Source organism: Mandrillus leucophaeus, unplaced genomic scaffold (genome assembly GCF_000951045.1).
Source record: "Mandrillus leucophaeus isolate KB7577 unplaced genomic scaffold, Mleu.le_1.0 Scaffold127, whole genome shotgun sequence".
NCBI classification, from domain to species: Eukaryota; Metazoa; Chordata; class Mammalia; order Primates; family Cercopithecidae; genus Mandrillus; species Mandrillus leucophaeus.
The window spans coordinates 3,502,487-3,516,057 of record NW_012101098.1 but is presented as its reverse complement, the minus strand read 5'-3'; the positions used below and the strand labels follow the sequence as shown (position 1 = coordinate 3,516,057).

The 13,571-nt window shown below is 47.0% G+C and overlaps 1 protein-coding gene across 1 annotated transcript in view; it reads right to left on the bottom strand.

Annotated features, from left to right (window-relative positions):
- Positions 1-7,411: 7,411 nt before the first annotated feature.
- Positions 7,412-13,571, bottom strand: part of ARSD (arylsulfatase D) — a 30,909-nt gene continuing 24,749 nt past the window's right edge. Inside the window, exons 9-10 of the mRNA XM_011972117.1 lie at positions 12,345-12,466; positions 7,412-11,036 (exon numbers count right to left, since the gene is read on the bottom strand). Of these exons, the coding sequence (XP_011827507.1) occupies positions 10,660-11,036; positions 12,345-12,466 (499 nt within the window). The 3' untranslated portion in view covers positions 7,412-10,659. The remainder of the gene's footprint in view (positions 11,037-12,344; positions 12,467-13,571) is intronic.

The window sequence follows — 13,571 nt, the reverse complement described above, 5'->3', positions numbered from 1 at the left end:
TCTGCCTGCCTCGGCCTGCCAAAGTGCTGGGATTACAGGCATGAGCCACCCCATGCCCGGCCGGAATTTGGCAAACTCAATCAAGTTTTTTAATTTTTTTATTATTATTTTTTTTAATGGGTCAGGCTTTTGGTGTCTTATCTAAAAAGTTTTCCTAACCCAAAATGGAAAAGATTTTCTCCTCTGTCTTCTTCTGCACGTGTTATAGAGTTTGCGCTTACACTTGGGTCTCTGATCACTTTGAGTTAATTTCGGTGCAGGGTTTTCCATTCATGGAACATGCAGTTGGATTTCTAATAGGTCAATATATGAAAAATTTCCCGCTGCAAAGTTTTTCTTTTCTTTTTTTCCCTTTTTGTTTTTTTTGAGACTGTCACCCAGGCTGGAGTACAGTGGTACTCACATGATAAGCTCACTGCAGCCTTGACCTCCCAGGCTCAGGAGATCCTCCCACCTCAGCCTCCCAAGTAGCTGAGGCCACAAGTGTGTACCACCACACCTGCCTGATTTTATATTTTTTGTACAAACGGGGTCCCACTGTGTTGGCCAGGTTGGTCTCGAACTCCTGGGCTTGAGTGATCCTTCCACCTCGGTCTCCCAAAGTGCTGGGATGATAAGCATGAGCCACTGCACTCGGCCAGTTTCTAGTCTGGAGATTTGAGTGGACTTCCCAGCCCCCACACAGCATGCTCATGCTCCAGCAGAGCTTTCGTGTAAGACTGTGAGAGTGCAAGGAGAGAAAGGGCATGCCGCCAGCGTTGCAGCTTCTCGAGCTTCTCAGGGTCTCCTTCGTTCTGTTTCATGGGTTGCACACCAAGAAGGGCGAGAGGAATCTTGGTTTCGGGGGCCTCAAACCAGACATTGAGGAGGTGGGGGAGGCGGTTGCCACTCCGGTCCTTCAGTGCATCCAGGCTCTCTAACTGGTTAGGCCACTTGCAAACGTGCAAACCTTAAGTAAAGAAACAGACCCTGGGATCAGGGGGAGGTTTAAACTTTAACTAGCGCGTCATAAATCCCAGCCCTTATCTCGAACAAGAGTCAGAGTCGAAGACCAGACTTGCAGGCATCTCCCAAGATAAAGGCAGGCCCGCTGCAAGGCAGCTGTAAGTCAGCTCTCCTCCACCCCTCTGGCTGGCCCCTCCTTATCGGAGTCCTGCTTCCTTCCTCTTTAAATCTGCAGACAACGCTGCTGCTCTGCAGGTCTCTGCATATTGCCTCGGCTCACAGACTGGCTGCATACTTGGTATTTTCAGGGTTACGTTTGCAACACATGACTGGGGAAATGCATGAAAAGAAAATGATGCAAGAATTCAATGCGGACACTTTTAGGTGAGGAGATGTGACAAAAAGTCTCTGCCTGGCCAAACTGTAGCCGGGCTCCTGAAGCCCCTGCCAGGCCCGGTTGTGCGTTTCCCTATAAAATTAGATTTCAGCAAAGTAACTGCTGAGACACTTTAGTGAGAAGCCGCCACCCTTGATACCAGGTTCCTCATCGCCCACCACCCCCGGGTGATGTCTGACCCCCGCTGGTTGGCTTTAACAAGAATTCTGTGAGGTTGGTTTAGCCAGAACCCGCTTCACCTCTGATGTTTCCTTGTGCTTTGCCATCTACACACCCGCTGCCTGCCCCGTGGCTGTACATTCTCACTTGCCCTTGCTGTATTCATATTGGACGTTGAGCCAGCCGCTCTCCTACACTGTGAACCCCCATTGCAGTGGTCCCTGTACTTCACATGCTGAGCCGGGATAATGTCTTCATTATCTTTTTGGTGATGCTTTCACAAGTATGAGGTTCGTGCAAAAGTAATAACTGCAATTACCAACCTAATATCACTGAGTAATTTTTTTCTTTAACAAAGATTTTGTTCCTGGACGAATGAACGAGGGCTGGCTGCTTGTTCTTGGGGTTCAATAATGAGGTGCAGACAGATTGGGGAGAAGGGAATTTATTTCTGCAACGGGTTACAGGGAGGTCAGATTAACTCACCAGGTCAACTCAAAGTGACAAGTCGTTTCTCCAGGGTTTCTGTGCATTTTAAGCTCTATGCCCACGTGTATGATTGCGCCTAGGAGCCGGAGTATTTCAGTCAGTCCCTATCTAATCTTTAACTAGGGTGTGGGGTCTGCGAAGTTTTCTCTAGACACTTAGAAAGTTTCTTAATCTTCAGTGAGCCCTGGTATGAGGTGTATGTGTAAGAATGCTTTTATTATTCGATCTGATTTTAGGGTCTGAGGAAGCTCAGGCAGAGCCTTCGTAGATTTGTTTTGGCATTTTGGCCGTCCTTCCTCAGCACACTTTCTCCAGTTCTTTAATGTTTAACTTATGCATTCATCAGAATTATAATAAAGCGTTAGTGGAAAAACTGGTTGCTCCGGCTGCTGATGGAAACCTGGCATGCCACCATTTGACTCAAAGGGAACCTAACTCTCAAGGAGCCATAATCTCAGCACTTTGGGAGGCCCAAGTGGAGGATTGCTTGTGCCCAGGTATGCGAGACCAGCCTGGGCAACATAGGGAGACCCCATCTCTATACATTAAAAAAAAGTCAGGCATGGTGGCATGTGCCTGTTGCCTCAGCTACTCTGGAGGTTAAGGCTGGAGGATCGCTTAAGCCTGGGAGTTGGAGGCTGCCGTGAGCTGTGATTGTACCACAGCACTCCAGCCTGGGCAACAGAGCGAAACCCTGTCTCCAAAAACAAAACAAAACACAAAAACAAAAACAAAGAGCCATACAAGAAAGTTTTAAATAATGTATTTGTAAAAGCCCCAGTGGGGTTTTCTGCAGAAATCCTGGGTGCTTATAAGCCAGCCAGAACCTCTACCTTTAAAGCATATCTGTTCATGTCATAGGTCTTACAGGTGTGGAGGAAAGTTGAGGTTTTTAAATTTAAAAAAAATAAAAAAGAAGATGAGCAGTTCTGAATCTTTTTTTGTTTTCTTTTGAGCATGTTCTCTGGGTGGGGAATGTGCTATGGTTTTTGAAAACAAAGAAGAAAACGTCATTCTTCTATTCCAGGTTCTCACGCCGGCCTGGGGGAGTGTGATGTATTCTTTTTTAATGGATAGCATGAAGGTGCTATTTGCCCAAGTAGTGGGATGGGGTGACCGTGGAGGCCAAGGACAGAGGGTGAGATATTCAGCCTGGAGATGACCTTTAACCTCAAGACTTTCTTCCTTTTAAAACGTTTGCTGTTTGTTTGGTTTTTGTTTTTGTTTTTGTGTTTTTTTGAGACGGAGTCTTGCTCTTGTCGCCCAGGCTGAAGTGGCGCAATCTCGGCTCACTGCAACCTCTGCCTCCCAGTTCAAGCAATCCTCCTGCCTCTGCCTCCCAAGTAACTGGGACTACAGGTGTGCATCACCACACCCAGCTAATTTTTGTATTTTTTATAGAGACGGGGTTTCACCATGTTGGCCAGGCTGGTCTTGAACTCCTGGCCTCAAGTGATCCACCCGCATTGGCCTCCCAAAGTGCTGGGATTACAGGTGTGAGCCACTGTGCCCAGCCAAACGTTTGCTTTTTTAAAAAAAATTTTTTTTTTTTTTTTTTTTTTTTTTTTTTTTTTTGAGATGGAGTCTTGCTCTGTTGCCCAGGCTGGAGTGCCATCTCAGCTTACTGCAACCTCTACCTCTCAGGTTCAAGCAGTTCTCCTACTTCAGCCTCCTGAGTAGCTGGGATTACAGGTGCCCACCACCATGCTTGGCTAACTTTTGTATTTTTAGTAGAGACGGGGTTTCACCATGTTGGCCACTGTGGAACTCCTGGTCTGAAGTGATCCGCTCACCTTGGTCTCCCAAAATGCTGGGATTACAGGCATGAGCCACTGCACCCGGCCAATTGTATATTTCAAAATAACTAGAGGAGTATATTTAGAAATGTTCCCAACACAAATAAATGATAAATATTTGAGGTAATGGATAGCCCAGTTACCCAGATTTGATGACTACACATTGTATGCTTGTATCAAAAATATCACACCAACCCCATAGATATGTGCAACTGTGATGTATCCATAAAAGTTAAAAGTTTTAAAAATTGCCTGGCACAGTGGCTCAAACCTGTAATCCTAGCACTTTAGGAGGCCAAGTGGGAGGACTGCTTGAAGTCAGGAGTTTGAGACCAGCCTGGGCAACATAGTGAGACCCCATCTCTACAAAGAATACAAAAATTAGCTGGGTGTGTTGGTGTGTGCTTGTGGTCCCAAGGGAGCCTGGGAGGCTGAGGTGGGAGGATTGCTTGAGCCCAGGAATTCTAGACCAGCCTGGGCAACATAGCAAGACCCAGTCTCTACACAGATTTCAGAAAATTAGCTGGAAGTGGTGGCATATGCCTGTGGTCCCAGCTAGTTGGGAGGCTGAGGTGGGACGATTGCTTGAGCCCAGGTAGTTGAGACTACAATGAGCTGTGATGGTGCCACTGCACTTCAGCCTGGGCAACAGAGCAAGACCCTGTCTCAAAACAAAACAAAAGAAACAAACAAAAAACCCTCAGAACTAACTGTTCAGATTTTTTAAAAAGTGACTGTATGATTACATTAGGCCCACCCAAATAATCCAGAATCATCTCCCCATATTAAGACACTTAATTTCATGAAATCTGTGAAGTCTGTTTTGCCATGCAATGTGATATGGTTTGGCTGTGTCCCCATCCAAATCTCATCTTGAATTCCTACATGTTGTGGGAGGGAGCCGGTGGGAGGTAATTGAATCATGGGGGCAGGTCTTTCTCATGCGATTTTCGTGATAGTGAATAAAAGTTTCCCTGCGCAAGCTCTTTTCTCTTTGCCTGCCACCATCCTTGTAAGACATGACTTGCTCCCGCTTGCCTTCCACCATGATTGAGGCTTCCCCAGCCATGTGAAACTGTAAGTCCATTAAACTTCTTTCTTTCGTATATTTCCCAGGCTTGGGTATGTCTTTATCAGCAGTGTGAAAATAGACTAATATACAAGGTGACATTATACAAGGTGGTTAAGGGTTGAATGGTGTTTCCTCCCCCACAATTCATAGGTGGAAGATCTATCCCCTCTCCCCCATCTGTGAATGTGACCTTATTTGGAAATGCAATGTTTACAGATGTCATTAGTTTCGATGAGGTCATCCTGCAGGAAGATAGGCTGTAATCCCATGACTGGTGTCTTTATGAAAAGAGGAAGTTTGGACACAGACACACACAGAGGAGAACACCATGAAACCATGGGGCAGAGACTGGAGTGATGCTGCCAAAAACCCAGGGATGCCTGGAGTCGCCAGGGTCTGGAAGAGGCAGGAAGGATCCTCCCCTATAGCCTCCCATGGGAGCGCAGCCCTGAGACACCTTGATCTCAGCCTCCTGGACTCCAGGACTGGGTAAGGATAAGTATCTGTTGTTTAAGCCCCTGGTTTGTGGTAACTTGTTGTAGCAGCCACAGAAAACTAATTCACACATACTCATAGGCTCCAGGGATTCTGATGTCTGTATCTTGAACAGCATGAGGGGTCATTATTAAGCCATTGGCAGGGCTTTGGTTCTGATTGTGGCCATGGATTGCCTTTGGTCTGTTGGACACATCCTCTTCTCTGGAACGGCCGTGCTAACTTCATGTGATTAGATTAGGATGGGATTCTAAGGTGGATATCCCATTCCAACCATGGGTGGACATTTAATCCAGGAATGGCCAAGTCCTTCAGCCATAATGATTGGTACCAAGATGGGTGATATTGTTTGGCTGTGTCCCCACCCAAATCTCGTCTTGAATTGTAGTTCCATAATGTCCTAAACATTACAAACTGTAAATATTAGCTAACATGGCAAAAGGGACTTTGCGGCTATAATGAGTTAAGAATCCTGAGATGTTGGGAGGCTGAGGCAGGCAGATCATGAAGTCAGGAGATCGAGCCCATTCTGGCTAACATGGTGAAACCCCATCTTTCCAAAAAAAAAAAAAATACAAAAAAGTTAGCCGGGCGTGGTGGCGGGCACCTGTAGTCCCAGCTACTCGGGAGGCTGAGGCAGGAGAATGGCGTGAACCCAGGAGGTGGCGCTTGCAGTGAGCTGATATTGCACCATTGCACTCCAGCCTGGGCAACAGAGCTGGACTCCGTCTCAAAAAAAAAAAAAAAAAAAAAAAATCCTGAGATGAGGAGATGATCCTGGATTATCCTGGTGGGTTCTAAATAATCACAAGAGTCCTTATAAGAGGGAAGTAGGAGTGTCAAAGTCAGAGAAGGAGATGTGAAGAGGGAAGCAGAGGTCAGAGAAAGAGAGAGACTGGAGGATACTGTGCTGCTGGCTTTGAAGATGGAAGAAGAAGCCATAAGCCAAGGAACACCACAGCCTCTAGGAGAGGGAAATGCAAGGAAATGGATTTTCTTTTGGAACCTCCAGAAGGAACTAGCCTGCTGACACTTTGATTTTTTGACTTCTGATTACCACAACTATAAGAAAAATTGTGTTATTTTAAGCAATTAAGTTTGTGATATATTTTGTTACAGCAGCAATAGCAAACTCACACACTCCTCTAATGGTCTTTTAACCTCAGGTCCTGTCTCTCTCTCTCTCTCTCTTTTTCTTCTCCTCCTCTTTCCCGTCTCCTCCTCCTTTTTCTCTCATTCTCTTTCACCCCATCTGTTCTCTCCAGAGGGGCAGATGAACTTTTTCTTTACATGGGGGCTCCTGACTCCATAAAGAAGTCAGAAGCTGCCAGGTCTCCTAAGTCTAGGGCAGGAAGGATAGTATCAGCATCACTTCTGCTGCATTCTGTTGGTCAAAGCAAATCAGAGGCTCATTCCAGATCCAAGGGGAGGAAAAAGGCTCCAACTTGTAGCTGGGCTCATGTGGAAGGTAACGGGAGGACTTGGCAGCTGTTTTAAGACATGTACCACATCTAGATTTCAACCTACAGAAAAGTCCAAAGATACACCAACAGCAGCCCAAGTTAGTCAATAGAAGCTGGCTCAAGGCTGCCCCCTTTAGGTGGAGACTAACCAGCTCCCTGACATCCTTCAGTGAACTGCACCTTCCTCCTTTTTGCTGCCTGGAATGTCTACACGCTGCCTGGAGCTGTGGCAGCCATCTTGTGATGATGAGGCAAATCCTATGTGCAAGAGCAGGAAGCTGGAAAGAACCTGCCATCCCTGGATTGCTTCGTCTGTGACTCCCATTACCTGGGAGAGAACACATCTTTCTCTTGTTTAAGGCGTTCTTATTCCCAGTCTCCCTTTCTCCCCCGTATAACCCTAAAAGTACAGGAGTACGCTTGTGACTGTAACTTAAGTTTTTCAGAATGGGGGAGTTTAGATTATTTAGTCCTCTCTCCATGAATCACTAGTGAATAGCAATGCCAGGTGAGTTCCTTCAAAGCTAGGGGGTGAAGGGGTGGAGGTGGAAAAGTAGGATTGCAGATGGGAAATAAAAACAAACAAATGACACCATCCAGGGAGATTTGTCATATTTTATTCAGTAGTTCTGCTGCACTGCCAGCCTAGGGATGCACTTGATTCCCAAGAAACGCGAGTGTCCTATTCGCAGAGTCATCCATAGGTACCTGCCCCCTGGACTGCAGCAACTTTATTACCTTAACTAGCACAGAACAGAGGTTGATTTAAACTGCTTACATTCACTTCTCAGATCAATGAATGGGCAAAGAAACACCTCATGGCTCTGGGAAGGCATGTTGAGACCCGTTTTTGCAAGTCCTAAGGAATGGAAGAATATAGCTGCCAGGTATCCCACGTCTAGGGCAGGAAGGGTAGTATCAGCATCACTTACACTGCATTCTGTTGGTCAACGCAAGTCAGAGGCTCAGCCCAGATCCAAGGGCAGGGAAGAGGCTCCATCCTGTAGTTGGGCTCACTTGGAAGGTAATGGGAGGAGTTGGTGACTGCTTTAAGACACATACTGTATCTAGATTTCAACCTACAGAAAAGTCCAAAGATGCACTCACAGGAGCCCATTAGTCAACTGAAGCTGGCTCATGGCTGCCTTCTTCAGGTGGAGACTAACCAACTCCCTGATGTCCTTCAGTTAACTGCTCCTTCCTTTTTCCTGCTGTCTGGAATGTCTGCGTGCCATCTGGAGCTATGGCAGCCTTCTTGCGACCATGAGGCAAACTCTACGTGCAAGAGCAGGTAGCCAAAAAGAGCCTGCCAGCCCTGGGCTTATATCCTGCTTCCCAGGGAGCTCGAAGATAGCAAAACCCACAGCCATTTTCATCAAATGCCAGGAAATTCTTAGGCTGGGATCGTTTGAATGGTTAAGTGTGAAAGGCTTGTTATAATGGGCTTGTTGAATACAGTGAAAGATGAGATGGCTTTTAGCTGCCTCCAACCCCCCGTGTCCCATGCTCCATAGATGTTTCTTTTTTTTTTTTTTAATCATTTTTTGGTTATTCCAGGTATCTCCTGTGTGTCCCTCCAGATCCCTCTCCAGCCTTAGAAACCTGAACTCTATAAATGTTGCCTCTCTCCACTCATCTTCTCTTTGGCTTCAGGTTGAGTTCAGCCAACAGATGCCCCTGTAGGATTTGGACACAGCGAGCCAGGGGAGAGGGGCATCAGCTGCCTGGTTAGCAGGGCTGTGATGATTCTTCTACCCGTGACCCTCACTGCTGTGGACAACCCATTGCCTCTTCCTCTGGATTTTGGAAGCTTCCATGCCGAGGTCTGAAGGTGGCTCCCTGCCTCCCACTGATGTCCCTAGAATCCCATCCTCACCTAATACCTGGGATTGAACACTGCCTTTCTTAGATGTCATTTAGTCTCTCATTTCAATTCCCAGTATGCTTCCTGCAAAGACCTTGATAGATGGACTCAGGCGAATAGTGCAAGGTCCTCCCATCCCCAGTATTGGGATCTGGGGGTAGGGGTCCCAGGTTAGGACTACGCTTCTATCATCAAAGCCACAGAGGGAAGAGGTGACGATGAAACACACTAAAACTGACTTAGAAAACACACTGGTCAAATCTTAGCTATTCGAGGAATGTAGGAAGAAGAGCTTCCTTCTCTCTGTAGGTCTGAAGGTTCCCACGGCTGTCTCTTTGCCCAAGGGGCAAACTTTCCATCTGGGCATCTTCTGTGCATCTGAGGATCATTCGCCAATTATAGGCAATGGTAGTACATGTTTCAGTGCAGAATGAGATAGAGTCGTTTGACAAGAAAGCGATGCATCAAAAACCTCAGTCAACTCAGTGTTTTCTTGTTTTCCTGCTGACTAACCTAATTCTGGTTTCATACAGGGCAGCCAGGTGCCCACCTAAAAGACTGCACTTCTCAACTTCCAGTTGTTTCTATGGATAATGGTTGGAAGCAGAAATTGGGTTGGGGCTTCCAGATAATCCCCCCTCACAGAGACTGCTTCAAGAGGAAGGGATGCCCTTTGGTTCTTTCTCCTTCCTGCTGCCTGGAATGTGATGTCTGGCACTGTGGCAGCCATGCTGACATAATGAGGCTCTCTGCCAAGCTAAGAGTGGCAGAGCTGGGAGTTGAAAAGAGCCTGCTAGCCTTGGGTGCTTCCCCTTGATCGGCTCACTACTTGGAAGAGAACACACCCTTTTCTTGTTCTTTTCTTTAAGGCTTTGTCTTTTTGTTTTTAAGGCAGGGTCTTCCTCTGTCCCCCAGCCTGGAGTGCAGTGGTGCAATCAGAGCTCACTGCAGTTTCAACCTCCCAGGCTCAAATAATCCTCCCACCTCAGTCTCCTAAGTAGCTGAGACTATAGCTATGCGCCATGACATCTAGCTAGTTATTTAATTGTTTTTTGTAGAGATGAGGTCTCACTGTGTTGCTCAGGCTGGGTAGGTGTTTCACTCCTAGGCTCAAGTGATCCTCCTACCGTGGCCTCCCAAAGTGCTGGGATTACAGGTGTGAGTCACCATGCCTGGCTTTGTTTAATGCATTCTTTTTTCCCAGCATCTGTTACCAGCAGCCTGGAGCCATTTCTCTAACAATATCAGGAAGACACATGGACAGAGACCCTAATGTATGAAAAATGCATCAACCCTTTGAGATCAATGGTCCTCAAAAACAGAGACTGAGAGCTTTAACTTTCCTCCACTGTGGGAGAGTAGGAACAGACACTCTTCCCTGTCCGTTTGTAAGGCTGTTATGTCATCTAGGTGATGAAATGGCAATAATGCTTTAAGACAGAGGGGTGAAAACATTGGGCATTGGCACAGTGACAAACCCTGAGACTTAGTAGAGGAAGAGGAGGCATCAGTGGGTGCCTACTGGGATAGTCTCATTTCAGAAATCAGAAAATGGAAACCCTAGATGGGCACAGTGGCTCATGCCTGTAATCCCAGCACTTTGGGAGGCTGAGGCAGGTGGATGATTTGAGGTCAGGAGTGCGAGACCAGCCTGGGCAACATGGTGAAACCCTGTCTCTACTAAAACTACAAAAATTAGCTAGGCATGGTGGCAGGTGCCTGGTGCCTGTAATCCCGGGTACTCAGGAGGCTGAGGCAGGAAAATCGCTAGAACCCAACAGGCAGAGGTTGTAGTGAGCAGAGATCATGCCATCGCACTCCAGCCTGGGGGACAGAGCGACACTCCGTCTCAAAAAAAAAAAGAAAATGGGGACCCACTCTCAGTCCAGGGCATGTTCCTTGCAAAAAGGGAAGCCGAAGATTGAACCAAGCTTGGAGAAATTTGTCTGCAACGCAGTCAGGCTCTCCTGGATCCTCTCTCACAGTCCCGGCATTCGGGGGGTGCCATCCCCATCCTCGTGGCATGAGCAAAACGGGAAATGTCCGCAGCACGGCTGCAGCCACGGCTTCCACAGGATGTTGCTCGTGGAAAACTGCTGGGGCACAGGACTCAGGGTGTGCCGATGCTCCGACACCGCCGCACCCACCCTTGCTATCACGGCGTGGTACAGGGGCTCGGAGTCGGGGGTCAGGGGCCGCGCCTCGGAGGGGTCCCTGGAGAGGTCAAAGAGCAAAGGGGGTCTGTGATGGGTCACGCCCTCCCCGGAGCATGGACAGACGCCTCGGCCATAGCAGGCCCCCGCTCCCTCAGGGTGGAACTGCGGGGTGGTGTAATGAACCTTCCAGACGCTTCCACCTGGATGCAGACAAGAAGGGAGTCAGGGTGGCAGAAATCCATGCAGGTGTGAACACAGGACGCAGGTGTCAGCCCTGTGGAATCAGCATGAACCTCGCTGTTCAATGAAAAGAAGGGGGAACATGAGGCAGTTCACACAATCACAGCCTTCAGCTTGTCAAGTCAGAGCGTGTGTGTGTGCGCGCGCCCATGTGTGTGTCCGTTTGTGTCTCTACATCGCATGCCCCAGGCAAAGGGACTCATTGCAGAACGCTCACTGTGGCTGCTTTCAGAAATCAGAATCATAGAGGTTCCTTAATTCTTACCCTTTCCCCTGTGTTGAAACTGTTCAGCGTCGATCTACTACCTTTCTACACAGAAACACCCATGATATTTTAAACAGCATGATTGGGTACTTATCTATCTATTGCTACCTATTTATCAATCCATCCATTTATCTTACCTATCGATCTCATCTATCATTATCTATTTATCAATCATCTATCTACCTACCTATCATCTATCTGTTTATCTATCTCCTATCTATCCACCATCCGTCTACCATCTACCTATCTACCTACATATCTATCATCTATCTACTTATCTACCATCTGTCATCTATTTATCTATCAACTTATCTATCACCTATCATCTATCTATTATCTATCTCTCCATCCATCTTTCTTTTTTCTAACAGCCCACCAGATATCTCTATCTACCTTTCATCCATCTATCTATCCATCCATCTATTCATCCACCCATGAACTGATTCTACTTTTTATCTATCATCTATCTGTTTATCTATCATCTATCTTATCTATCCATCGTCTATCTTATCTATCACCTATCTATCATCTATCTCATCTATCCATCCATCATGTATCTTATCTATCATCTATCTTATCCATCTCTATCTCTATCCATCCATCATGTATCTTACCTATCTATCCATCATCTATCTTATCTATCCATCATCTGTCTCATCTATCTATCCATCATCTATCATTTATTTATTAATCCATCATCTGTCTTATCTATCCATTATCTATCTTATCTATCCATCATCCATCTCGTCTATTTATCCATCATCTATCCATTATGTATCTATCATCTCTCTCTCTCTCTGCCCTCCTCTCATCTATCTATAATCTACTCATTGGTTTATTTATCTCTATTTCTATAGGTATCTGCCATCCATCCATCCATCCATCCATCCATCCATCCATCCATCCATCCACACATCCATCCGTCCATCCATCCATCCACACATCCACACGACCTATTGGCTGTTTCTCTGGACCTCCCTGGCTGTGGGCAGCGTGTACTCACTGTCCCTCTGGTGCCAGCGTGCTGCGTGGAGATGCTGCCCACAGTAATGAAACAGGAACTCATGTGCCGAGTGCGCCTCAGCTCCCTGCAGCAAGGGCACCAGGCTGTGGCCGTCGATCACCCTGATTTCATGAAGAGACCATGGAGCAGAGTCAGACCACGGGTTCCTAGGCAGCCTTTTGCACCTGGGAACACATCTCCCAGAATGCAAGGCTCCCCAGCAAATGGAGCAGAGATGAGCGCTCTCTCCAGTCGCTGTTCAGATTGCAGGTTGCTGAGCAGGACACATGTGGTTATTTCAAGACACAGTGTCTCTAAGTGTAGGGGTCATTTGTTATGCGGCACTGCATAAGCAAAGTGCACATGCACACACACACACACACCTACACACACACCCCTACACACACACACCTACACACACACCTACACACACACACCTACACACACCCCTACACACACACCTACACACACACCCCTACACACACACACTCCTACACACACACCCCTACACACACCCCTACACACACACACACCCCTACACACACACACACACCCCCCTACACACAGCACTGTCACCTTGGATGTTAACACAAAGCCTTCAAATTCAGCTGGACAGCCCACATTCCTAAGTTGACTTTTCTTACTTTTTTTTATGAGGCAGTCTTGCTCCGTCGCCCAGGCTGCAGTACAGTGGCACAATCTCAGCTCATTGCAACCTCTGCCTCCTGGTCAAGCGATTCTCATGCCTCAGCCTCCTAAGTAGCTGGGACTACAGGCACAAGCTACCACGCTCGGCTAATTTTTGTATTTTTTGTAGAGATGGGGTTTCACCACGTTGGCCAGGCTGGTCTCGAGCTCCTGACCTAAGGTGATCCGCCCATCTAACCTCCCAAAGTGCTAGGATTATCAGCATGAGCCATTGCACCCGACCTGTTCTTACTTTTTAATCATAACAGACCCCAAGATACATGGTCACATGGGTAAAGGAGACAGTGGTGCATGCCTGTAATCCCAGCTACTCGGGAGGCTGAGACAGGAGAATCACTTGAATCTGGGAGGCGGAGGTTGCAGTGAGCCGAGATCGTGCCATTGCACTCCAGCCTGGGCAAGAGTGTGAGACTCTGTCTCAGGAAAAAAAAAAAAAAGCTTATTTATGTAACCAAACACCACCTGTTCCCCAAAATCCTACTGACATAAAAAAAATAAAAACTAAAAACAATTTTAAAA